Raw genomic sequence first — 27046 nt, 5'->3', positions numbered from 1 at the left:
CACCTGCTCATTTTAATAACGCCACGCACAAACAAAGCAGACAAAAACACAGCAGTATTAGGACCTTGGCATTGTGCATTCTGCAGACACTCAAGCCACAACAGTGTGTAAAGGTTGCTGTGGAAGAACTGGGCAGCTTCACCGCATTTGAGTGTGATCTTTAAAAATGATATAGGGATCAATGAAACAATGGCCTCACGGTTTCAGTTCTTAATTTACTGTGGTGTCTTAAAACATAATTTCATATTGTATATGTTAAAGCACTTTCATTGTCATTTGCAGAGCAGTCACTGTCAGCTGAAGAGTTTTTAGACAGACAGGAAGAGAGGAAAGGTGACACTGCTGTCATCGTTCCTAGAGGATTGCCTTGACAGTAGACATGGCAGTGATGAAACAAACCCCTGCAGGGAGAATGCAAACTGTTAGTGAGTTTTAAAAATAACCATTGGTGTTAAATCTTTTGAGGTTGCCTTAACCCATTTGAATATTATTATTTTTAGCTGTTGTTTCTTATATCCAAAGATCTTAGATTTGTCACCTCCTATAGAGTTGAGCATTCTGTTGAAGCAAATCTTGATTGCTCAGGGGTACAACATAATCCGTGTTCTACTTTAGACTCAAATGCACAACCTTTTTGGTGTAACCATAGTCCAGAATTTGCTCAGCTCAGGCTTTCCTTTGTACCTCAGTGATGTCCTTTAATAACGGTTTCCAGGAAACTTGAAATCACAACTTACACTGTTGATTTTGAGATATGAGATAAATTTATTTTTCCACAAAGGGCATCTTTAAGATGCAAAGAAAGTTAAAAACATACACCCACCCCCAATTTGTGCAGGCCAGGAGTATTTTTAATACAGTCTTCTTTGCCTACACTGGGTTCTGGCCATTATATGAGAACAGAAGGATTCCAAATGGAAGAAGCCATTTAGCCCACCTAGTGCGTTACATTGCTAGGTATCTAGTTGATCCGATAAGAGCACAATATGTAGGTTTTAGTTTGGGATGCAGTTTGTTTTTTATTTGATGTTACATTTGAATTGTTTTCATCCACATGATTTAAATCTTATTTTTTCCGTTACACAAAAAATTGGTTAGAGGAACGTTTACCAGTAGTACCAGGTATGTAGTTTTTCAGAACTGTCTGAATTTCACTTTGACATGATGTAGAAATAAAGGCTACCGTGCCTAAATGATTCATAGCCAGATCTGTGTAGCCATTAATCAGATTGTATAAAAAGTTTAGCTTTCAGTAGAAAGGCCATGTGTTGGAAAGTAGTATTTCAGCTTTGTATTTGTCTTTCTGGGCACATCAGAATGAGGTCCTTAGTATAATTGAGAGCATCATTTGAAAATGCAACATAGCTCAACAAATAAATGACATTGCATGCAATTACCGCAAATCAAATTTCACGTGCCTAAATCAAATAGACTAATCAGATTGTTTCGCAATCCTCAGTGCCTACCCTTTTAAATCCTCTGTTTGATCATGAATAAATTGGTGGCTTTTGAGACTGTGAACGAATCCTCCTTCAAAGGTAGTTACAGAAATCCACTTGAAAACCAAACTGTCTTTTAAATTGCTGTATTTACAGATTCCTTTATATGACAAGATATGTGGAAAACGTTAATCTTTGCATAAATAATGTAAGGCGATGAATAATTTAAATATGCATCCATCGCGTCTTTCACTGTGTCCAGGAATTTGAACCCGTGTTTGAATACAGATGACTCATTACACTTTTAGTATTTAATTCATCTTTTTGGAATCTGTGATCTCAATAGGAATACCGTTGTACAGCGTCTTTCACAGCCACCTTTGTCTGACTCTCGCTAGACTAAGCAGTAAAAACCAGGTCTGCTAATTGAGCTCAAGAGAGAACAGCAAGCTAACATAAGAGAACCTGCTTGATCTGGGACACTTATTGAGCAAAAGGCGTGGGTTAGAGCAAAAACATTGAGCTGTCAAAATGGCTGTTTGGGTGCTTTCTAGAGTGTCCTTTTACTAAATATCTTTTAAAGTTTAGAAGTCACTAGTAGACATGGTATGGTCAAAAAATAAATGTTCCTGGATAAACCTTTTGAAAAAAAACAGAGGAGGCCATTAAACCCAATCTATCTTGTTTGGGTGCTAGCAGATGATCAGATTGAGACTTTCGTGCATATGATTCTAAAAAAAAGCTGGGGTATCACCTTTTGATAATATTACATGGTTGCTTTTTCCACACACCTATGTCTTTTTGTGTAAAGAAGAGTCTCCCATTTCCTGTCTGAACTGCATTTTTCTTTTTTTATACTTGTGGGATTTCTGGTTTGGTTTCACTGATAAACCTGAGGAAGTTTATCAGTGACTGTCATTGAAGATTTTGAATACTTGAATCAGGTCCTCTCTGTATTCTCTATTAAACACTTACTTCCTTTTAGCTTGTCATGCAAGACATTCCTCTACATCTGGAGGTATCCATCTTTACTCATCTTCATAAATGCTTATATTCCTTATAGAGGATAAAACCCCTCTGTTATATCTCACTTATTCATCGGTAATGTGATTTTTGGAATCAGTGATAGCACCGATCTTCTTAAAATCAGTCCTTTTAAGAAATTCTTCAGCTGGCTGACGGGTGACTGGCAGTGTTAGTTGTGGATCAGAAGTCTTTCAGGACCGAAAACCCTTACAGATCCTGCTCAGTAGGATAAGCATAGGGCCTTGTACATAAAAAAGATTGACAAGTCTGTGATTAAGTCTTGAACTCTTAGCCTTTAACACCATAAAGGAAAAATGTGACAACTCTGTTTTTTACATGAAGCTTGTTGGACTAGAGAATTCAAACTGTAGGGATGCAAGAGGTCATAGTGCAGTTCAGTGTAATTGTGAGCTAAGTTTATTTGGGTGGCCATCCTGAATAAATAAACTCAAGGTCTGTCTGCTTTAAAACACATTTTTTAGGGCTTTTTATAATCCAAGCACAGCACCACTCAACTTCTTGTGTTACATACTGCACATGTCAAGACAAGGATACAACATACATTTACACACACACTGTAATATTGCACAAAGGGTATAGGAATTTTTTTAAACACAAGCACAGAACACATATTCTCATGTCCAGCCAGCAGGGAATGTCACAGATTCTTTCAGTCATCTTCACTTGACACTGCCTGACTGCTTTCATCTGCCTGCTGTCTTAACAAAAAGGAACTACTGTATGCCCAACTGAGCTCCACAACATGTTCAGCTCTGCATCTCTCAGAGCTGTACAGTCACGTGCTCTGGGCCATGAAGGGGTTTCCAAGGCCTGATCCTGTACACTAGCAGATGACTTTTACAGGGCCCAAGCAAAGTGTGTACTAAACAATTCCTCAGATCATCAATATTTTCACTTTTCACTCTGTTACTGAGCTTGCATGCTTGTATGTATTCTCATTGGTTGAATTATAGATGTCCTTTGACCACATCCACATTTTTATGGTCATGGGTTAAGCTGATGGGTGTTTTCATTGTAAAACTGGATGGTTTGTCATTTTGTCAGGTTTGACTTTTTAAAATGTTCATCCTTAACAGTTTTAACTTGGCTGTTAAAGCGCTAATGTAGGGATTTAGGTGGGGTTTAGTTTTTTGGTTGTCCAGCTATTGCCATCAAATGTAATATCTATTTGAGGGCAGGCAGGCTTCCCAGCTACCCCAAAATAACATTGCTATTAGTTTTGTCTTATCCGTGAATCCCCCTGTCTCTGATATATCATCTGTCTCATCTTTTCCCCTCCCCACTGCATTGCCTAGCTGCTCACATTTCCAATTTTCTGTGTTAGCTACAACAAACATTACATTTACATATTGATTTCGTAGTTTTATTCAGTGTAAATATGCTGTCATTACAGTAAATTTGGGCTTCTGTTAACATAAGCTTGTCTAAATCTCCCAGCTTAAGGACATGATTGCATAATTATTGTGTGTGGTACATATTAATTCCAACTTCTTCATTTTTTTTCTTTTGAGTTTTTTTAGCTCGGATTAGATGCTCGCGCTAGCCGAGCTTCGTTCCACATTCAGACACATTGACAAAACATTTACCAAACATTTGTTTATCTGAACACCTTTATCCTGCAAGGCTTAAGCATCACAGAATTTGGGAAATATCTGTGTATCAGGTTTCTGTGTGAAGTGATCTAACAGCGTAGAACGGTTACACTTCCCCCATTTCCAAATGAGCTACACTAGTGCCTCCATTATTGTTTCTCAGTTGTTACCATTCCTGAAACCAGCCCACTGAAATCCAGCCACATGTTACAGTACATCAGCCTCTGTCCTCTGTGTACATTTTATAAGTCATAAGTCACTTTGAGTAAAGGCTTCGACTAAATTAGTGGACTATATAGGTAGGCGACTTCAAGAAAATACAGAAACGCTTTCTGCCCTAATAGTTTTTTTTAAAATATTTTCTTATGGAGCAAGTTTGCTCACTTTGGCCTATTAATAATATTAATTATTAATAATAATACTTTTGCACTTATATAGCACTTTTCTGTACACTCCACTCAAAGTGCTTCAGAGCTAAAGAGGACCCCCCTCTACCACCACCACCACCACGAATGTGCATCATCCACCTCGATGATGCTGCGACAGCCATAGTTCTCCAGTACACTCACCACACACCAGCTATCAGTGGGGAGGAGAGCGGAGTAATGAAGCCAATTCATAGATAGGAATTTTTAGGAGGCTGTGATTGGTAAAGGCCAATGGGAAGTTTGGCCCGGGTGCCGGTGTTACACACCCTGGGATTTTTAGACCCACGGTTTGACGTCTCATCCGAAGGACGGCACTTTTTATAGTATAGTTACCCCGTCACTATACTAGGGCATTAGGACCCACACAGACTGAAGGGTGAGCACTCACTACTGGCCCCACTAAACCTCTTCCAGCAGCAACCTTAGTTTTTCCCAGGAGGTCTCCTGTCCAGGTACTGACCAGGCTCACACCTGCTGAGCTTCAGTGGGTTGCCAGTTGTGAGTTGCAGAGTGATATGGCTGCTGGCATTGCTTTGATTTGTTATTGTCATTGTTTTTGATATTATTTAAGAAAACCAAGACAATTGAAACTGTTCAGCTTAGCTGAAGTTGTAGATTTGGGAAATCAAACCCATCAGTAGTATTTGCTTTAGGTCAGTCACAAAACCAGATTCAGCTGGCTCTAGATGTAACATTTGGGAGATTTAGTGCCAAGGGATATAAAACCTCTCTCAAGCTAAGACAACCAGTGTGCAGTGGGGACTTGAACCCATAACCTACCAGTTAAGAGTCCAGGGACTAAGCTAGACAGCAAGACCAGCCCCTAGTGTTGTTATAAATCTTTTGTCTGTGTTCTGTATATTAACATGTGCCTTTGTGACAAAAGACCAGACAAAGTCAGGCAGCATTTATGTGTTTGAGGAACAGGCTTTTTGTGAACTACTGAAAACATCCTGGTATCACAAGAAGAAAACATCCCACAAACTGGTCTTGCAGTTCATGAAGGGTGCTGGGTCAAACTGTAAATTAGGTTTCAGAGTTTAGTCAAATTCTAGCTGAGTCTAATACTCACATTAGTCACTTTGGATAAAATACAAACTCATTAACATGTATGGGTAAATTATCACAATTAATCAAGTGATTGTCACGTGGGACAAAAAGCCATTGAATAAATAAACCTAGGTTTCTGCAGCTTATGTGATGGAAAACCAACCAAGACCGCTCATGTGACCTCATTCTTTCAAAGCCTTTTTCCTGTGCCAGTACAGTGGACAAGTTTGCTGGTGTCAGTGGAAATTGACTGCTTACTCTGGTGGTCACTATGAGCCCAGTGGTGCGTAGTTAGTATGAGAGCAGCAGGGCTGCCTGGGCTTGCCTAAGCAGAGGCAGTTGTTGGGGAGAGGGGTGTCCCAAGGGCAGCAACCTAGCCACACTGCTAACTGTGGTACAAGTTGTAACATGCTCACCTCCAACTTTCTTTTTTTTTTTTAACGTGTTCTTCTCTCATCCTGCTTCTCCTCCTTCAGCGCCCTGCAGGAATCATTAAATCAGAACTTCCTGCTCATCATCAGCCATCGTGAAGCCCAGCGGGATTACAGCCTCAACTTCCCAGGATCCAAAACCATCCAGGAGGTGAGTAACAGAGCCACAAGCCCATCTCGCTCTTCTCTTATTTCTGTGTTTGCTATTTATGGGAAGTGTCTGGGAGGAAAAAAATGCATCTTTTTTCCCCTGTTCCTCCCCTTAAAAGAGCTCTGCTGATCAAAAATGAATGTGATCCATGCACATGTCAGGAGGCCTGCTGTTGAATCGCGCGGGGCCTGAAGACGAGAGTCACAGAAGATAATCTTTTTTTCAATGGAAGAAATTCAGAATATGACTGGACAGTTGAAGAGCATAGATTCTGATCCCAACTGGCATACAGGTTGTGTTGTGCCTTGATCCTATCAGTTTTTGTTCTTGGATCTGTCTGTATGTAGATCAGGATACATTTTCATATTTTGTTCTTTTAGAGATACATAGTGGAAAACACTTTCTAATTGTTGGAGTGGAGAAAGTACATGAACTTTTGGCTCCAAGACTGTTTTTGTAAGGTTGTTTATGTTGTAAGGATGGCTTCCACAATGCAGGCTAGTTTTCTTTTTTGCTCAAGATCCCAAACTTGTAGCAAGTGTACATTAATCCATCAGTTCTGCCAACTTCCATTTATGTCTCAGTGCTTGCCCTTTTAGTTTCCAATATATCCCCTAAGCACTAAAATGCTCAAAGTCTCTTCTGCACTTTGATACTGACTGGTCCAATGATCCACACAATTTCACTCTGGAGATTAGTTTTCTTTTACCAAAGCTGTCAAATCGGTCAGGTTCATTAAACCGCTGTGTCCTAGAGTGGAGTGCAGGTACTGTAATTCAGCATCTCCCACCCTAGCACTGTGAACTAGTACTTACTGCCCAGCTCCTCACATTGCAGCCTTTGCACTCTGCAATGCGGAAATCTGTAAATGAGCCGGTTACTGTAGCACACTTCCGAGAATTGGGAGAATTATTCTTCTGCTAGGACTCCCATTTTTCCTGTCCCCTTTTTTCCTCTAATATCTTTCAAGTACACACAAAGTAGGCTTCTTAATAGCCGAGATACTGTTTGATCTGCAGACAAATTGGCATTTGGAGAAGAGGAGACTTAATTTCCTTCGCTCAAATTAAACACTGGATTTGGGAGCTGATAAAATATTCATGGGTGCTCAGCCCAAGGCATCTGTTTGCAGATTACAGTGTCGTTAGTTGGAGAGGTGCTGGTGAGCCTGTCGGTGGGGGGAGGGGGTTGGTGGGGCCTTGTGGACAAGTTGGAAGCATTTACTGTATGTGCCCCCTGGTGTGGTCCACTTTTTTCCCTGATATCCTATGCATAAGGATTCAAAATTACTTCATCAATTATTTAGAGCACTCTTTCTATTCCTATGTAACAAGCTCCCTTCGGATTGACAGAAGCATATTAACCCTTTGACTCCAGCGCTGAGGTTGGAGGGTAACCAAGTTGACCTCACCCTGAGCGCCTGGCATTTTAATTCCTGCTCTTGGCTTTAAACAGGGTTGGTTTCCCATCAAGCTTCTAGAAAGTTCTAGCATGTCTGACACGCACCTAATCCTCCCTGTTTCCTAAAAAAGTCCATTGAATATCCCCCTAAAGTACAAATTTATTGATATTGTTTTTCACCTTGACAAATTTGAGCTTTTTTTGCCAAGTTGGAAGTATGAGTTTATGTACCCACCAGAACAGGAAATTACAAGATAAAAATCACCTTGATCATAGTCTGTTTGGAGCCGTTTTAATTCTTATGCAGGTATAAAGGATAATGGTGAGATGAGTAAGAGAGGTCTCACTAAAAACAGGTATTCCTTAGTAAATTATCATGCTTAAATGTTATACTGTGAAGCTGTGTTAAGCACTGTATTATTTTGTTGGTAAACAAGGAATAGGAGACATACAGTTGTTTGAAATGAAGTCATTTTCTGTTCTCCTTGTTATCTGTGAATGACTTTGTAAGTCTATTTGATGGTGATCTAGACGAGATCTAGAAGATTCATGAGGTCTTGGAAATGCCCAAAGTAGCCACCGGAACAAAGAGTGAACCTAAAAAAGGGGCGGATTGGTGGCTCTGTGGCTAACGATCTGTGGCCTGTTGCTGGAAGGTTGCCAGTTCAAATCCCACAGCCGGCAGATGTATCCTACTCCGTTGGGCTCCTGAGCAAGACCCTTAACCCCAACTGCTCCAGGGGCGCTGTACAATGGCTGACCCTGCACTCTGACCCAAAGTTTCTCTCCCTGTCTGTGTGTCTCATGGAGAGCAAGCTGGGGTATGCAAAAAAAAATTCCTAATGCAAGAAATTGTACATGGCTAATAAAGTGATCTTATCTCTCTTATGTTATCGTAAAGTTCCTAAAATGAATGGATTTAATTATTAGACAAAAGAGACAGCTGTGTTTAAAAGAACCCATTTGGTTTTCTCTCATTTATTGTGGCTGGAAGGGGTTGCCTTATCCTTCATGTGCTGCCTCTGCTATTGATTCTCCTGTATCCATACTCAAAATACTGCTTTTCATATAGCAGCAATCTTAGCATAGTATTTTGAAAGATCTGTGCTGCTTGCTTCTACTGTAGATATGCAGCCAATTCCACATTGTTTTTGCAGCAGGCATGATAATAAAGTTATTATATTCTTACTCATGACAGTCTCCCTCATAATGGAATGTATGCATTGTTGTGTGAAATAGTAACAAAAAATTCTAAAATTGTAGGTTATCTCACTCGTGAATAAGATGATTTGTCCTAGACAGCTGTCCAGTAGTAGGTGTGGTTGTGTTGGAGGGAAGTATCTAAAAATACTAGCATGAAAGGTCTTGTGTGGTGGTGTTAATGCTGTAAAGACAGACTATTAAGAAATGCTGAATCCCCACTCATCTACCAGAGCTTTTCAGCATTGTAATTAGGAAGTAAGTGATTGTGATAAAAAAGGCTCCAGCTTTCTCATTTGTTTTTATTTCTGCTTCAAATGTAAATGTTTGGATTTTAATTGACTAGTCCCTGTGAAATTTTCATAGTTTCTTTAAAAATGTGCCTGACTTGAGAATTACAATTGAGTTGAGCTTTGGTATGTCCACATTATAAACAAGCAATTTGTACTTTTTAATAGTTATAATATAATCAGAGGTGTAAATTAATAGCATCTTTAATTATTTTCTGGTACAGCAAATATTTTTTGTCAGTGCCTGAGAGAAAAGTAGCTTCTGGTTAATTGTATGGCCCAGTGGAAATATTACTTTTAGGATTCTCTGGTGCGGCTTCTCCATTAAAGGGCTGCAATCAAACTGCAGATTGAGTCTTGTAAACCAAAGATATTGTGTTTTTTCAGCTTTACCTGCTGTTTTGCCAGGTTCGTGGCCAACAAGGATTCGCGAGTTAACATGCATAAAAGCTATTAACTGTTGTCAATTGCACTCACTTGTTACATGAAGGAGCTTTTGTTGGTGATGTAAAAAAAGCCTCCAGTTTGAGTGTTAACAAGATGTGCCTGTTCTGAAATAATTACATGTATTGGCTTTTCTTAGTCCTGTCTAGAAATTGATATGAGAACTGTAAACTTCTATAGAGTAAAGCCTGTTTTAGACATCTGCACCTCCACTAAATTATTGTCTTGGAAACATTCTGTTGCTGTTTTAATATATGTAATTCCTTTTCATGGGGATCACTGTCTTTGAGTCTTTCATAAAGTCAGGGTTCATGCTTTACGCCCAAATAGGAAGCACAAGCCATCAAGTTTCAGGTGTTGTTTAAACAATCCATGTTTGAGTACATTAGTACATTATCACAGTTGTAATAAACCCTAAAAGAGAACAGATAACTCCATCCTATAGGAACCTGTTCCTCATTTGGCTTTTCAACACAAAGCACTTATAAAGGGTGGGCCAGATCCATCGGTCACATATCTGAGTGACTCTCATTGGCCATTATGTGCCAGCAACCCCGCTTCATAACAGGGTGAACTTCAGGAAGGCCAATTTAATCAAGCCCACAGTGGAATACAGACAAGATACCAGAGTTAATAAAGCTATTCTGTACCATGATCTTTTCATGATCTTTAGTGAGGACCTCAGTTTAATGTCTTATCCAAAAGATCAAGTAAAGGTGTATTCCATGCTGAAAAGAGAAGAAAAGAAACAAAACGTTTCGGCTGTGGATTGCACGAAGAAGCCTTCGGGTGTGTACCTACTTGAACTAACTTATCCAAAAGATAATGCCTCCTACAGCACAGTGTTCCCTGTCACTGTACTGGGGCATTGTTTTGGAAATTTTGATCTAGTTGTACTGTGCTCATTTTAGAAACTTAGATAAAAACTGACAGATTGATCTTCTAGAGTGTCTTTAATGGATTTGTTGTTAGCTCTTTAATCATAATGAATCAACAGAGGCTTAACTGAGATCAGCTAGTGTTTCAGCCTCATTTCCCCATTAATGATAGCTGGAATCATAACAGCGTTTGACCTGATCCAGTTCCTGATGTTGCCTCTGTTGCGTTTTCAGTAACCCAGCATCAAACATATATAGCCTTTGTGTACTTCACTTTGCACGTACCTCGCTGGGGTGAGGGAGTGTTTCGGATTGCAGTGGTGACCACTACTGTAATAATCCCACTTGACAGTTTGTAATAGTGCTAATTGAAGAGATTAATTCACAGTCTCCTCATTCTATTCACAAGCGAGAGTAGCGACCGACTTTCCTCCTGGAGCAGATGGCTTTGATGAGCACCTACTGTGCTCCTTAAGTGTTTTGCTGGGATTACAAAAACGGGGAGTGTTCCTGTTGCGAATGGTCTTAAAGGGAAGGGAGAGGGAAAGGGCTGGTAGCTCAGCGGGGGATCCAGAGGGGTAAGAAAAGAAATCAAACAGACCCCCACGTCCACTAACATGCTCGTCTTTAGGCAGTCCCAGGGCCCTCGGTTTGTTCTCAAAATAGAGGAGACTGCAAACAAGCACCTCCATTCCTGGCTTTTTCACACACGCGTGTACATCTGTGTGTTTAGAGTTCTGTGTGTTCTTGGTTATTGTTGTTGCAGTATAATTGAAATTAGTACCCAAACAGCACTGTAATTTAGCCATGTTACAACAAGGAAGGAGGATTAAATCAAAATTCCAGCTTATCGAGTCTAAATTGCAAAACTGATACATGATGGCGATTCTTTTGTTTGCCAGTGGTTGCATCTTTCTGTCAAACAGAAACCTGCCGGCAAGCATTAGCAATTGGCAAGTAGGTCTGTATAAGAACTAAACTCACTGAAAAACTGTAGCATTTTATTTAGTCACTTTATCTCTAATTATCAGTCCTCCTTAAGCCCTAACATTGAGGAAAAATAAGTTTATGTTACTCTAGACTGATTTAAGTTAATGTGGGGTTTTTAATCTGCTGCAAAGAGCTTCATGCGCATTATCGTCTGATGGTAAAATGATGAAAGATTGTTCAGACCGCTCCTGTCTTAAGTAAGCTTTTCAACAATCCTGCTTAGCTGTAAAAATAAAAAAGTCTCCAAGGTGCTCTCGAAATAGTAACGACTATATGAGACCCCAATAAAAATAACACTCTTGAAGTTTCACTTCTTGCCATCTTTACGTTTTTGTGCTCCGTCATGTTTCCTGACACATAATGGGTTGTCAAGTTGCGGTTAATTGAACCGTGAGTAACCATTTCACCACAAGGCTAAAACATGTTGCGGTTGGCTGGAGAACAAAATGTTTTTCTCCATTTCCCTCTTCATGATGAGGTGTGAATATGAATCTGTCATGTTAAAAATGTTAGTGTCCATATATCATTTTCAGAATGTAATTGGAATGTACTGATTTTGCAAAACGTGGTTCCAGGATTATTTAAAATGCTTTCCTTTCTGTAAAGCAAATACTTCTTTGGGCTCAGCCGAGTGCTGAGAGATTTAAAGCAAACATTTATACGACTTTCTGAAGGATTCTGTCCCAGAAATTCATACGTCGTCGGATGTATGTGGCTATAAAATCATGTTTCTGGAAAATGTTTGTGTGAACCGATGGTTTTAGCCTGGGTTCGTGTGATGTTCAGAAGAAATAAAAGCGAGAAAATAATAAAGGCAACAATAAAGACACTTGGCCTTTGTCTGAAAGGTGCAGCTTTCTGTGCTCAGTGCAGGACGCCCATGTATCTGTATGGGAGCCAGTGTGACTGTGGAGACGCCAGCCTTGTGGTTTCTGCCTGTGCATATCAATGGAGAGATAGACTCCTGTCTGCTTGTTTGTCTTTTGCCAAAGCCTTGGGGTTTGCCCAGTTCTCCCGGGGAACGCGCCCTCCCTCCGTATTGCAGGTCCTGCTCAAAACCGCAGCGCCGGCTTCGGAGGTGATTGGCACCCCGAGTTAAATGTGGGCTGCGATAAGCTGGAGAGCAAATGTTTGCCAGAAAAGTGGAGGGTAGAATAGCTGCTGCCGAGGGGCCGGAGATTTCCGTGACCAGACAGCCAGGCTGAAGGATTTCGGGCCCCAGTTTTTACAGCTGTAGAAATGAGCGGAGAACAAAAAAAAAAAGAGAGAAAGAAAGGCATCTGCTGCTGGTAATACTTTGATTGTTTAACTCAGACTGTTTTTTTCTGTACTTATCCTAGCAAACTATACACCCATATTATTGCCGTCATATTGGAGGTGACAGCTACAGGAATATATCCTCATTATATCAAGGCTATAGGAACAGCGTGGCTACCCGTACCTTTAGGGTTCCATAGGCCAAAATGTTCATATGGATAGGACAGGTAACTGTTTACCCATGTTCTTGTGATTAACTACTGAATATTATAACACTCAAATATATGTATATACATCTTGATAATATGGCTTGAAATGTGTGTTGGGTGCTGTAGAAGCCAAACAAAAAAAAATATGTACAGGACCAATTATCTCTTCAGGGAGAATAAAACTAACAAATAAATATTGGGTAGTAATTCGCATGTGTAAACCCATATCACAATGCTAACTAAAACCTCCTCCCATCTTGAATTAGGCTTATCATGGTCTGCATTTACCTGCACAAGTTTACTCATTGAAATCAGTATAGTTTTTGTAGCATTTTTAAGGCTTCTCTGTATACTTAGGGCTATACATGTAATGACAATCTTAAAATCTATGTAGCTAAATATCTAGTGTTATGCAGTATTTTGTTACTTCTTACTGAAAATGACAGCAAGCTTTGCAGCACAGTTATGCCAATAGACTTATCATTATGTGTAAAACTTGCAAACCAGATTTTCACTTGTATTCTTAGAACTGAAAAAGCCCCAATTATAAGTAGGAAGGTTCTCATGGGATCTAAATCTTCACATATAAAATTAAATATATTTCCAGCTCTTCCAGTTTCTTAATGCTGATAAAATTTAGATTTTATTGAAATATATAATTTATTGTATTATGTTGAAGTTATATATAACCTTATAATATATTTATAATGAAGTATATAATTTATTGTAATGTGATGTAGGCTTTAGGTTTTTGAATGGCACATTATGCAGCTGGAATTGGTGTGATTGACCTTATTTTATGTATCCAGCAATGCACTTTAGAGCTATTATAGGGAAGCTTCTCTTTTGTTAGCGAGGTAGGAAACACTAGCCAGTCAAAGCTTGCACTTTGCCTTCTCTGCAGCAGGGGGCAGCATGAGACAGCTGCCTGAGTCAAGTGAAGGTGGAGAATATACATGCCTTGAGAATGTTTGAATGAAAAACATGATTAAACATAGGAGAGACAGACTGAATTTGTGAGACGAAAAGGCTACTGTAATGTTACCAAGTTTTTACCCACAAACAGTACTGTAAAAGCAGACCCCTAGACAGGGCTGCATGGAGGTGACTAGTGGCTCCAACTAGCCTTCCATTATGTGATGATCCTGTGGTTAGTTCTGATGTTAATGCTTTACTGGTAAACTACCCCCTGGTTTTGTAATTGTACAAAATTCTAAACATATCTGGTAGTTAAATTGATGCCTTCAGCTTTTTACATTTTTTGTGTTTTTATTTATTGTGCATTTTTAACATAATTTAGAGATGCATGTTCTTTCATTTGGTTTCTGACTCAGGCTTTGCATTTTGTTAGATCTTGCTACTAGGCTTATGAAGAGTAAGTAGTCTTTGGATACAAATTGAAATGTGTAAGCAGAACACTCCCTTCAATACAATTTGCAGGGTTCTCAGTCTGAAGGTAAGAAGTAACTCTGCACATGTCAATTTTTACATTACAGCAGTTACACTGGGTTATGAGAGTAACTGGCCATGCAATGACGAGGATAATATGAGCCTTAATTCTTTAAATACTTTGCCAGAGAATTAAGTACTCAGAAGTAAGAGGGGTATGTTAATTCCAACCGACACATTCCTAGAATCCACAGTTACATGTATAGGACCCATAAACTTCAGTGTTCTTAGAATTAAAGTACATATGAAGAAATTGTACTAATTATTATATAGTAAAAGTCTAGTGCATACCGCTCAACAGACAGATTCCTCTACTGAAGCACCTACTGAAACATAATATACCAGCAGTGCTGTCAATGTTTACATTTCTAAATATTGTAATTTTATGTTTTATCAATTTTTTGTTTGCTTTCTTCTGAATATTTTTTGGGAAAACAGTTCTTAAAGCATAAGCTCATATGCATTTTTAACTGAAGACCTTGTAAGTAAAATTAGTGAGGAAAAAAATATTTTTAATTTCCAATATTCTGGTTGTAAGTGAGCAATTAAATTGATATTAACAGTAAAGGAAATAATTCTTAAGGAGCACAGTCCTTTAAGTTTAGATAAACTATTTAGCTCTGTAGTCTAGATCAACTTTGTGGCTTTGTACTTGTGTTGTTTTTAATAATATTAAAAAGAGTGCAATATCCACTCTTCCTTTTTTGAGTCAAAAAAAGATTTCTAAACATGTTTTAGAAATAAAACATCAGGGGATTTATTCAGCTTAATAATAAACATCCTTGAGATGTAAAAGAAGGAAGAAATACTACGAGGTCTTACAGGTTAGCTTTGTATCGGTATCTCCCGTCCTGCATAACAAGTCTGGAGAGTGGCACCTTCTTGAACTGCAGGCTAATTATAAAGAACATTGGGTTCCTGTTCATTTTACACTGGGAATCTGTACAGGGTTATAAATTGCTTGTTGAAACCCAGTGTAATTCTTTCTTGGCAATGGGAAAGTTGATAGCATTAGCAGTGGCTGCTGTTACAGGCTCACAGAGAGAAACTCCAGCCTCTGGGAAGTGTGTCTGTTCATAAGTGCTGTTTGTTTGCCCACTTCCTCCAGGCTGCTGAAGGCTCTTGTGTTCACCCCTCTCTCGGTCTTCGCACCGCAGACTGAGAACACCGCAGAGGGTGTGTACCGCTCATTCATTAGCTTTAATTGGAAGGCTGTGTTCTGAGCAGGAGAATGAGTACAAGTCAAAGCTTCATCAAATGTTAATGTTGATTTCTTCCCGATAATAATGGATCCCCTTTTGTTTCTGAGGCAGGCTAAAAGACGTGAGAAATAATGGCTTAGCATGCCTTGGAGGGCATCAGTGCTCAGTGTGCTCATTACTGATTTATAATACACATCCAGTTAAATTCTCAGTAAACAGCGGCCTGAAGTGAATTTTGTTACTTGCCTTTTGTTTGAACTGCGTTTTATACATTTGCATTTGCTTGAGCGTATTTCGTTGAGATGCTGTTGTCATTCAGGACTTTTTATTTCAAGTGCACTATAGTTGTGAAACTGTAGATGCCACCTAAAACAATGTATTGCTCTAGTAGAGAATGACCATTTCTGAAAACTAACAAAGATCTAAAGAAATGGAATGTTGTGATTCCTAATCAAACCTTTAGAATTAAGGAAATGTCTTTCCTTGTTGGTTTATTTTTGTATTTAGAGTCTCGGAACAAGAACAGTTATTTCAAGCTTCACACTGTAGACAATAGCACTGTCAGGTTGTGGAAGAGCTGGCAATATGTGCGGAGAGCAGGCTAGACGGTGTTAGCATAGGGAATTGTTACAGCCGATCAGAAATCACCGGTGAAGTTTACATAGATAGCATAAGGCACAGGCAAATCTGTACTTCAGTTTTGAGTTGTGGGATGAAAGATATTGTTTTCAGTTTTTGAAGGAGTGTAAATCTTGCTTTGTGCCACACATAGTGAAATAACATTGCTTTAAACATAGGAGGCAGTCTTACAGTTTGCAAAACTTTACAACTTTTTAACTGAGTAATCCCATACATATTCTGACTCGGATACTTTAAGATTAAATTGTCAATATTAATATTTTGTGTCGCTAAACTTTTTTGGTGCAGAAGTTTTGTGAAAGCAACCAAAAATGCAATATAACCTAATGTTCCATTTATGGAAAGTGTGATTTTGGAATTAAGGAAAAAAAGGGAACTCGTTCTAAAAAAAAAAAGACCAAATGAAACCAACTTGTTTGGGAAATTAGACCACTGCAAAGGAAGGAATTCAGTTAAGGAGATCAGCCAGTGGCTTCTCATTCTACGAGATGATGTGGTGAAACCAAATACATATAACCATTTGTGAACAGGAAAATTAAATTGGTTAAACGGGGCTCCAAGTTGTCCTGAACTCTGCTGCTGTTGTTTCTCTGGGGCCAGCTTGTCCTCTGATCCCGGCTGTTCATTACAGCCAAGCGCTGGTGTTTAAGGGAGCCTGGCGGTCAGAGCTCGGTGCTGAAATCCCTGTAGCCCTCTGGTCAAACAAGGATATTACACTCTGTAATAACATTCTCCACCTTCAGTGACCCTTTACTTCATAAAGAAGGCACCTCCACTGTGTGCACACTACGAGAGGCGGGGGCTGTCTTCCCAGGCTGAAGGGTGCATGTCAGGCTGTGCCATTCCAGCCACTGATCTGAGCCTGTGCTGTCAGAGCAGGCCAGCGCCCCAGGCCCCTGGACGGTGGAGACATTCTACTTGCTTCTGCCCTGCGTCCAGACAGCCCTCCCGGTCTTCAGCCACCGAAGTAAAGCTTAATGGTGAGAGAGGGGGGGGAAAAAGAGTCTCGTATCTCATTAAAGTGCCGAATCTCCTCACTATTTATAATGCCACACAAAAGGAAATGACAGGAACTCTTTTGATCAGATAGCTTCTTTGGATTAAATAACCATATCCCCTGTCGATACCAAAGTAGCGAACCCTGTTTGATCCTGTATGGTTTTTATGTACTCCACCATTAAGTACATTTACTTGTGGAAGAGGCGCTGTTGTGAAAGTTCTGATTTGGTTTGAATTAAAAAACAAATTTTACTGTCCCTAACTGGTGTGAAGTTTGTGGGCCACTCTGATAAGCGTTTATTGCTATTTAATGCAAGATATTGGCATATACAAGTCCCTACCAATTTCACAGCTGGGAAAAATGGGACACTGAATTTTTTTTCCGAAGTCTAGTTTTCTTTTATAAAATCTTCTTTTCTTCTACAATGGAAATTGTAATTGGTTACAGGTTTCATGTTTTTTGCAGCTTTAAATAAAAAACTTGTTAACTTCCCTAGGTTTTCTACTTGACATGTGACTTCAGCATATACTCATGCAGAGCCCTGCTTAATGATGAATGGAATGGTAGGCATCTTACAGTATTTCTGTATCCTAAAATACTTGCATATGAAAATGTCTGCAAAAGAACTGAAGTATTGTGAGTTTTAGTTATATTTAGTAAATAGTATATTTTATGAGTAAAAATAATTTAAAATCCGCATTCCAGTAAATGTAAAATTTCTGTACTAGTTATCCCCAGCAGATTTATAAAAAAATGTTTTGGAAGTTATTGGAGGGCAAAATATGCCAGATCGTATCTGTCTTCTCAACTGGGTCAGGCCTGGGATCCAGCTGTAACCCCATCACTATGTACAGAGCCAGTGGTGCTTTACCAGTAGCTCCTGAATTCTTTAAGCCTGGTTTGGCATTGTTTTACAGTTCAGTCAGACTCCAGTAATTCAAAGAGAGTTGTCTAAATACAGACAAGGATTTTTTTATTCAGTAATGTGGAACAGTAAATGTTGTTGTTGCAGAAGACTCCCTGCTATTATCTAGACTTGAAGAAGCCAAGAGTGTGATCTGATAAATATGGTTTTCAAATACTGCTGCATATTAATGAAAATATACTTTAAACGAAGCATTGTTTTCCATTAAGGCTAGGGAGTAATTCTTTAGTGGTTGATCATTCTCTTCCACATTGGTAATAAGAGTTAATGCAGTTTTGTTGTGTTTATATTGCCCTTTTTAACCTGAATGATGCCAAGGTGCTGTCTTCATAGGTCAATATCCCTGCTGACGTTTCTTCTGTCACTTGGACGGTTTGGAAATTCTTGTCAGTTCCAACTCCTGGTCCAGTATACTTCTTTTAAAACCAAGCTGGTTTTCCTTAGAGGTTTTTTTGCCCTAGTATAAACCACATGTAATTTTGCCTAATTCCCAGACCAAGGATTCTTTCTGAGATGTCAAGGCTTCAAGGTGAAATAGCTGCTGAAATCTGAGTGGCAGGCAGGTGGCTGCTCTGTTTCCTTGTTAGGTCCCAGAGATTACCCTGGCAGAGCTCTGGATCAGGAGCTCCTGGTGAAACACAACTGCCTTGTGTACAGAGTGATGGGTTTACAGCTGGAGCCCAGTCCAGACCCAGATCACTGAACCGACAGACCCAGTATAGGGTGAAGAAAAAGCCAAACAGTGGAAAAAGAGAACATCTTTCAGTGTGTTACTCAGTGTGGAAGAGAAGGCCAGCTGATCAAAGGGACATGGTGCTAAAGCTTGTGCATTCAAGAATAAAGACATTGGGGAAAAGCCTCACAATTATGACAGAGAAGTTATCTGTAGTGTGTATAACTGAACTTGGAGTAAGAGATTATCTCCATTCATCAACATTGCTTGGTAACCACTCATTAACATATTAAGATTAACATTTTATCTAGTTTTCTTATTTTTACCAAATTTGGACGCCTGCAGGAAATATTAAATTTAAAATGAGCTGCAGCTGCCTGTACCAACTAGTTCTGTGTTTATCACCTCAGAACATCTTTCTCAGCAAGCTTTTTATGTACCAAGGAAGAGAGAGAGGCAGAAACATGCATAAGGGAGTTCTCATCGAAATCTGCCATTAAAATTACCTAAATTCTCTGAGGACAAAAGTTTCTTTCATAGTTTGTCAAATTCTGTGTTAGTGACTGTTTAATATCAAGTAAATGTAATTACATTTTTGAAATTTTTGAGAACTCTTTAACAAGTTATTTTAATCAAGAATAAATGTTGGGCAGTATTACTTCTGCATTGTTAGATTTTTGCATGAAATTCAACTGAGGTGCTGCTTTCCTATTATTACTGTCCAAATCGTTTTTCAAACTGGATTTGGAAACTGAGAAAAAAAGACTTTACATTATTGTAAATTGTATGTTTTATTGTGGCGTTTGCTGAAATGAAGTGATAGTAGCCTAGATACAATAATATAGATTACATTTTATTTTCCTACCACATTATAATTGTGAGCAAAGGGATTGATCATTTTGATAAATGCTGGCTTAGTTTTTTTTTTTCCAATGAACTGTGATGTGGAATTTTAAAAATTATTTCTGGGATCATGCATCCTCTGTGTGGAACTTTTGTCCCTTCTTTAAGCAGTTCCTTCATTTATTCACAGTCCTTGTCACAGACTCGTAAGTGTTATCAATACAGAGTGGTGACACCACAACCACCTTTTTGGCATTTTTTGGGTAATCTGTTGTGTTGGTCAGGATAGTGGGATGATAAATAGGAAACTTGAAGTAAAGTAGGAAAGGTTACAGCACCTGTACCATGAAATGTATTGATGTTTGATGCACTTAAATGATACAAAAAACATTTATTCACTCTTCTGACAATATAATGGAATTAAGTCAGATGTTCATCTTTTTTTCTGAAAATGGATAATGTCTATGTTGGTAGATTCAATGAAACTGTAAGTTCTGCAATTGTGGAATCTTGGGAACTTTATGGGAAAACGCATTCCGTAATCCCTCAAAGATCATTGGACTCTTAAGAGATCATCTTGCAAAAAAAACATCCACAGATCCACAGATTTCATAGGATGTCCATAATCCTGCAACTTTCTTTTCTGGGAGAAGTCTGAAAACATGAGACCTAAGAGGCTGGTCCCTAGACTAGGAAAGAGCGAGGGAATCTTCTTGTGGATTCTAAAACCCCGCTTCCCTGCTCGCATCTTACATCTCAGCAGCTCTTTCTCGGGGCCCAGGCCTTCCAGTTGATGAAACATTTACCAACATGCGGAAAGTGACAGTGAGTGGACGGAGATGTTGAATACAATAGCTAGTTTACTCTGTGGCAAATCTCCCATCGTGGTGCATTCTGCAGGGGTAATGCGGTAGAATGCAGGCCCAGTGGCTCGAGGGATGCCCGCTTTGATCACCCTCGCCCTCCGCATCAGCCTGGCGTTGCGTTTTAAACCAACACGACGTGCAAGTCAGCAAGCACTACTGTTTAAAAGCACGGAATGTTATTAAGTGCAGATACACTGCGCTGAATGAGAGAATAGAATACTGTTCATTTCAGAGTGTGGAGCTGTTGTGTTTGGGCATTAGCTTGGCATTCTTGGAATGCAAATACAGGGTTCCTCTCTCCTCCTCAGTGAGGCTACAATTATTTCTTTTATTTAGGATATTATGTTCGACTTGCTGCCTCTTTCAAAAATCTAGATTTTTTTTTATTTTGGCATTTTTCATGACCTTTGTGCCATGAAAGTAGAACCAACTTATTTTATTAACTATCTTGGAATTTGTATTTTTGCTCATGGTTGCTCAGTGAGTGAAGACAGTTACTAGATGTTAATATACCATTACAAAATGACGACGATTCATGTACGATTTTATTTAATTTTTAAGTATTTATTTTCCAACTTGGCTTGGCTTTTTAAAACCAAAACCTTTTTTCAAGCTGCTGTGTTAATCAGTCCTGTCAGGGTGGTACCTACGAAGGTACAGAACAAAATGCCGGGGCTGTGCAGGAAATTTAAATCGAAGGTCTGTCTTTTAAAATTGAGAAGAAATCTGTAATGTGCTCACACTGGAATTGCTGACAGAGAGTAACTGCATGGTGCTATGAGGAGGAAGAGGAGGAGCAGGCTGCTCACAAGGATTACAGCTTCTGTTTCGCTGTTTCCATGAAGGAAGTGTTGGTGGCTTGTTGTCCCTTAACCTTCCTAGTCTGTTCACGCAGGTGTGTCTCCGTGTGTCGCCTGAAGAGCCAGTACCTCCCGACTCAACTGGCACTGGCCTTCAGCTGCACTTGGATCAAACCCCTCTGTTGGAGATGATTGCACTAGAGCAGGGCATGGCATCTTTTCAGAAGGGACGTGCCAAGAGTTGCCCGACGCACTTGTTTTTACAGATTTGTGTGCCATTTTAGTTTTTTTTAAATGTCAATAATAGCCCTACTTACGTTTTGATTAATACATATTTAATAATAAAATATCTAAAATGAATTCATTCATATGCATGTCTTACCATTTATAATTAAGTCTGCTTAGAAATCTGGGTATTAAAGCTGTCTGGTTTAATCTGGGGAAAGAAAAGCATCAGGCTAAAAACGACTGAAATCTGGAAAAAAAAACCTGATGCCAGTTCTTGCATGTACACTCCAAAATCAGAAACACGGATTGTGCAATGTTCTGAAACTTGTTTAAGGTGTTGGAAATAACGGAACGTTGAGGTGCCAATTTTCCTTCTAGAAAAATTGGCACGTTTTGCAAGTAATGCCTTCCTCATTTCGAAAAGACCCAGAACAGTTTGATCTCCACCCTGCTAATGGAAGTTAAGTTAATTCATATGTGTGGTGGTGTCAGCTAGAAACATTACTTTTGCAACCCATTTTCATTGTGCAGTAAGTGGTACAACACAGAGCATAAACAGCATGGTCTTTGTTGCACAAATCCATCTCTTCAAAAGGGCTGAAATGAGAGAACAGTAACTTTACTTTCTTAGCAACTGATAATTTTTCCATTATATTTGATTTTACGTTTAAGCATAAAAAAACGTTATCAGCAGCATGGATTGTGAGCTTTCCATGTGAATGCTACTGGTTAGCCCTGTTAAAATCAGGCAGTAAGCAAACCGGGTGAATTTCCTTTTATCTATGCCAAAGAACTTTGATTGGGTAGCATGCTGTAGAGAATCACAGAAGAGTCCATTGTAATTTTTTAGTGTTTTTTTAACTTCTTTTCTTCATGGCTTGTTAGACGTTTATAACATGTGCCGCTTTCTATGCGTGTGTCGTTAAAAATCCTTTTGAGGGCCAACGAGGGCATGTGTGTGATAGCTTGCCGACCCCTGCTCTAGAGATTCGTTTGTGGTCTCGCACGGTAAGAAAATTGTTCTTTTCAAAAACATAGGGTAACTGGACTCCAACTTGCCAAAAAGCTGCGGCGGCCTTTTAGGAGGTCATTTTTTTTTAGAGAGTTTAAAAAACAAACAAGAATTATCGGGCTTGTTTCTTCTCCATAGGAGGCTCCATAGCCGAAACGTTGCATTTTCTTTCCTCTCTTTTCAGCATGGAATAAACCTATTACTTGTTCCTTTACAGTATATAGCTATACCTAATTTTTAATAGTGTTACAATCTTAATTTAAAATTAATTTATGCCCTATATCATATTGATGAGTCAGTCTTCAATAAGACAGGTTCCGTTCATTTAAGGGTGCAAGTCCATAGCTGGTCCATGCTGTTTTATGCAATTGCTTCTCTTTGTGTTAAGCCCCATTCATAAAGCTTTCAGTGAGATGTGCATGGTTTATTATTGGCTGTGTAGTGCCTTTTCTTGACTTTACAAAGATTAGTATTCAAGTGATTGCTAAAGTGTTTCTGCATTTTCTATTAATGGTCATTAATTCACATTAAACATTTCTTTGCAAGTGGGCTCAGAAATCTACCTTGATCTGTGGTGATGCCTAGTTATGTAAGTTGAATAACAAGAAGTATATTGTTGGGGAAGAAATAGCACAAACAATGGTCATAACCCTTTAACTGATTTGAAGGATGTCCACCCAGTTTCTTTAGTTGTCTGTCCATGAACTTATGCAATGTATTAATCTTATTATGACTTATTATTATACAGTAAGATTTCAACATTCATGATATTGCGAAATGCCAAATTCACATATAACCAAGTCCACCCACACACTGTTGCATAATGCACTACATTCTAGTATGTATATAGTATACAATATATTGACAAATATGGTTAAAATACATATGTAACCCTACCTTATATAATAATTAAAGTACTTATGCATTGACTTTAAATTAAATAGCATTGATCAACTAAAAGAAATCACAAAAATCACAGAGTTTGATAGTAATCAGTATTCGTGATGAGCCCCACTATAATGAAACGGACAATAAAACTGTCAGTAAGACTGTGAAATGTCTGCAGCCTGTCATTCCCAACACAGCTGACATAGAACCTGGCGTGTTCCTTACAGTATAGAAACAAGACCGTGTTGAGATGTGGATGCTGTGTAGTGGGTCCTTGGGCAGGGTGCAGGTAGAGGCTCACTCACTGTTAGATTGGTCTTGTGATTCTGGTATGTTACACCTCTAGCTTGAAAGTTTCAGTTTATGACCTTCAGCTTGGTTTCATCACACAATACTCGTTTCATCCGAGACCCTGTCAGCCAGACCGAATCGCGAATGTGTGTTAAATTTGCAGGTGTCGACACCCTGCTGTAGATGTTTGGTTTTTTCTTAACATGTTTTTCTTCTCTCGTCACTTTGGACAAGAATTTGTATACGTGAATAAAGTGAGTCATATAAACATGCTGTTGCCGTTTCCCTTCTGCACTTTGTGTGGACCTCTTTGAGGGCTCATACCTTTCCTTCCCTTTTTCCAGGTAAAAAGAAACATCTACGACTTGACCAACATCCCTGTCCGACACCAGCAATGGGAAGGCTGGCCCACCACTGCCACAGACGACTCGGTGAGTGGTTTGCCGGAAATCTCCCTCGGAGCTCCTGCAGATTGCATGCAGTCAAATATACTGAGCATTGAACATTATTTATATACAGTATGATGTGGGTTTTAGGTATTGATTAATTAGGAATTAAGGAAGCAGTATTTCTCTATTCAAGAATTGAGTACTTTGGTCCCATTGGTACAGTTGCCTTGCAATTTATGTTTCTTGGCAATAATATGTAGTTTTCTTGAATTATAAGGAGTTTTTCATTCAAAACTACAGTGATCAAGCTAAACGTTTATATGTGAGAGACATTGAATGTTGATAAAACATTCAAAGATGAAATGCATACATATTGAGCCCTCCAGGTCAGTACTTTTTGGAAGAATGTTATCCTCTAGAATGCATTTCCCAACACTGGTGATGAAAAGCATCCCCATAAAATAATGGTGCTACCACCATGCTTGACAGTACGTAAATAGACAGTGAACAGTCTTGAGCACATAGTGTATATAGAACATATGTATTTTTAAAAAACTTTCATTTTTACCTATTATATTAAAATTTTAAAGTGTGTTTTGAAAGTGTCGACTTTCAATCTTGTAGGGGGTGGATACTTTTGCAAGATATAATGACATAATTTAGCTAATATGTAAAGTGGAAAAGGTGTTTAGGACATTTAAATATGAACCCATTTAGACACTACAAATCTCTCTCCTCGAACTGCTTTGAACTGAACCCTACAGAATAAGTCTGTTCTGTAGTGTCTGTGTATCTTTACCGCTTGAGCAAAACTGTGGAACAATCACCAACTTCCAAGCAGGTAACCACATCATTTTAATAGGAATTTGCATGCATAGCTGAGTACAGACAAGTTTTGAGCTGTTTGTAAACTGGGCTTCAACTCCATCTTGGTGTTGAGTTATATACCTGAAAAGAAGGATGATTTTCAAACATAATCTGATTTCAGTGGAGAGAAGCCACATCCTTAGCCGACTCAGATGCCCTGTGTGATGTGTAACCTCTTTGGAGCACGAGGAAGTTGTTAATTTTAAAACCTTTAGGCAGACGTTCTTATGTTGCTTTCATGTGTTATACCTTTTAGTAAAGGCTATTTTATTTCAGAACTGCACCTCTGTCACTAACGGGCCAGTTTTTCACTCATAATGGATGTCAAGATCCTTTTCTTCCTTCGACAAAAAGAATAATACTCAAATCTAACAGTCCCAGTTGCAGCAGAGCCCATTTTTGGTACGTGACGTTTTTATGCAGGTTTTTGAATCTTCACGTTTTTGAGCCTTGTGTGCAGACAGCTGAGCAGGCATGGTCCTGAAAACGTTGCATGCTTTAACATGGGATATCTCTAAGGAGTGTGAGTTTATTTTGATTTAAAGTGAAATAGTCCTTAAATCACAGAATTTTAAACATTGAGTAGAATGTATACTCTCTCTTCACTGACAGTAGAAAAGATGGAAATGGAAAAGGAGTTTTATGTTTCAACTTCAGTGTTCTGGTTTTTGGTTTGCTTTGCAAAGGATGTTCCTCCTCAGTAACTGTAACTTATGAAGACAAAAACTTAGAGATTAGGCCCGGGGAATTCAGTGGATATCTTCAGCGTAACATATGGTTCTTTGTTTCCTCTAGCCATATACTAGTGGCTATAGGAAATATTGAACTGTTCTATTCATATCAATGTATTAAAAAAGCCACCAGCGTTTCTGTTACATCTCCACTGATACAGCTATATATTGATGTTGCTGGGCTTGTTTTTAGCTGAAACATTATTCTCTTGCTACATTTCCACTAGTGTGTATTTTCATGCTATGTTATTCAAAGCACAGTGTGATAAAAGCTTTTCTGGATGTCAGTGTGAAAATTATATGATATAATGGTGTGCATAACTAAAACCCACAACGCATGTAGCAATAACTGTGGTAACCACTTAATCTGGCTTTTTTGTTTTGCTAATACTGAATGAGTGAAAAGTTTACATTCTCTTAAATAGTTTCTGTGTAATGGCAGCAATGCAAATCTTAGGCAGCTACAGTATGAGCAGAGTAGTGTTTAGCATTGAGGAGGAAGTCTGAAGTGCATGGAAATAGCCCTTTCCCTCCAAATGGAAGTACTGCATGTCAATTCCATCCTTCTCTTCAGAAGGATATGAGCCAGTAGAACAGAACAGTCTTTAATCATGCAGACATCCAACAGATTTGCAGAATGAGATGAATAATTCTACATGGTGTATTTTGGCTTATAAAGATTTTTATTAATGCAGTCCATCAGAGAGCATCTTTTGAATTGTCATTGTTAATGGTTCTAAGCTGCTTTCACTTGATATTCCAAGAAACTTTTAGAACGGAAACCTTTTGTTGGAAATAGTGGCAGAGAATCAATATGTTCTTGTCTCTGGTCTCTAGCTTTGCGACCATCTGCTAAATGTATGCATTGCAGTTCTGCACCTTGATATGCCCAGAAGAGTCCAGTGTTTCAGTTCTTCAAAAAGCTTAGGAATGTATTGGATTTTCTTATTAACCGATTTGTGATATACTGTATGTTCAAGAATATACAAAATCCCACCAACAGAATCCAATTTGCATCTGTATGTGAAATATGGACAACCTCCTAGCCCATACAAAACCTTTCTCTTGACCAGTCCAGAGCAAATGTCATAGTATCTAAGGCTGTGTTAGTTATAATTTTAACATTTTCATATATCCCAGTCACTTTGCTGTAATAATGAAAAAAAAAATTGTTGTGATTAGTAGGTAGTGATCATTTAAGTACCTTTGAATATCTGTTGTAGTCCAGAGTAAGGAAGAGAGTCATTTGTTATGATTATAAATTGAAGCATAGAGATCTGTAGGTGCTATGAGCCTAACCTTACTAGTAGCAAAGTGCCTGTGGAGCAGTGCTCATATATGGAAGATAACTTGCGTCAGTCTTGGAAATGAAAATGAGGTTTGAAAGGCATTAAAACAACTGGAATCTAATTTGTTATGCCAGCTCGTATTCTTTT

General features: G+C 38.8%; 1 protein-coding gene across 1 annotated transcript in view; it reads left to right on the top strand.

Moving 5' to 3' along the window:
• faf1 (Fas (TNFRSF6) associated factor 1) overlaps positions 1-27046 on the top strand; it is a 151351-nt gene that overhangs the window by 46929 nt on the left and 77376 nt on the right. Inside the window, exons 7-8 of the mRNA XM_006635244.3 lie at positions 6033-6138; positions 23968-24054. Of these exons, the coding sequence (XP_006635307.1) occupies positions 6033-6138; positions 23968-24054 (193 nt within the window). The remainder of the gene's footprint in view (positions 1-6032; positions 6139-23967; positions 24055-27046) is intronic.

This window comes from Lepisosteus oculatus, chromosome 9 (genome assembly GCF_040954835.1).
Source record: "Lepisosteus oculatus isolate fLepOcu1 chromosome 9, fLepOcu1.hap2, whole genome shotgun sequence".
Lineage (NCBI taxonomy): Eukaryota > Metazoa > Chordata > Actinopteri > Semionotiformes > Lepisosteidae > Lepisosteus > Lepisosteus oculatus.
This window is presented reverse-complemented; position numbering and strand designations above follow the sequence as displayed.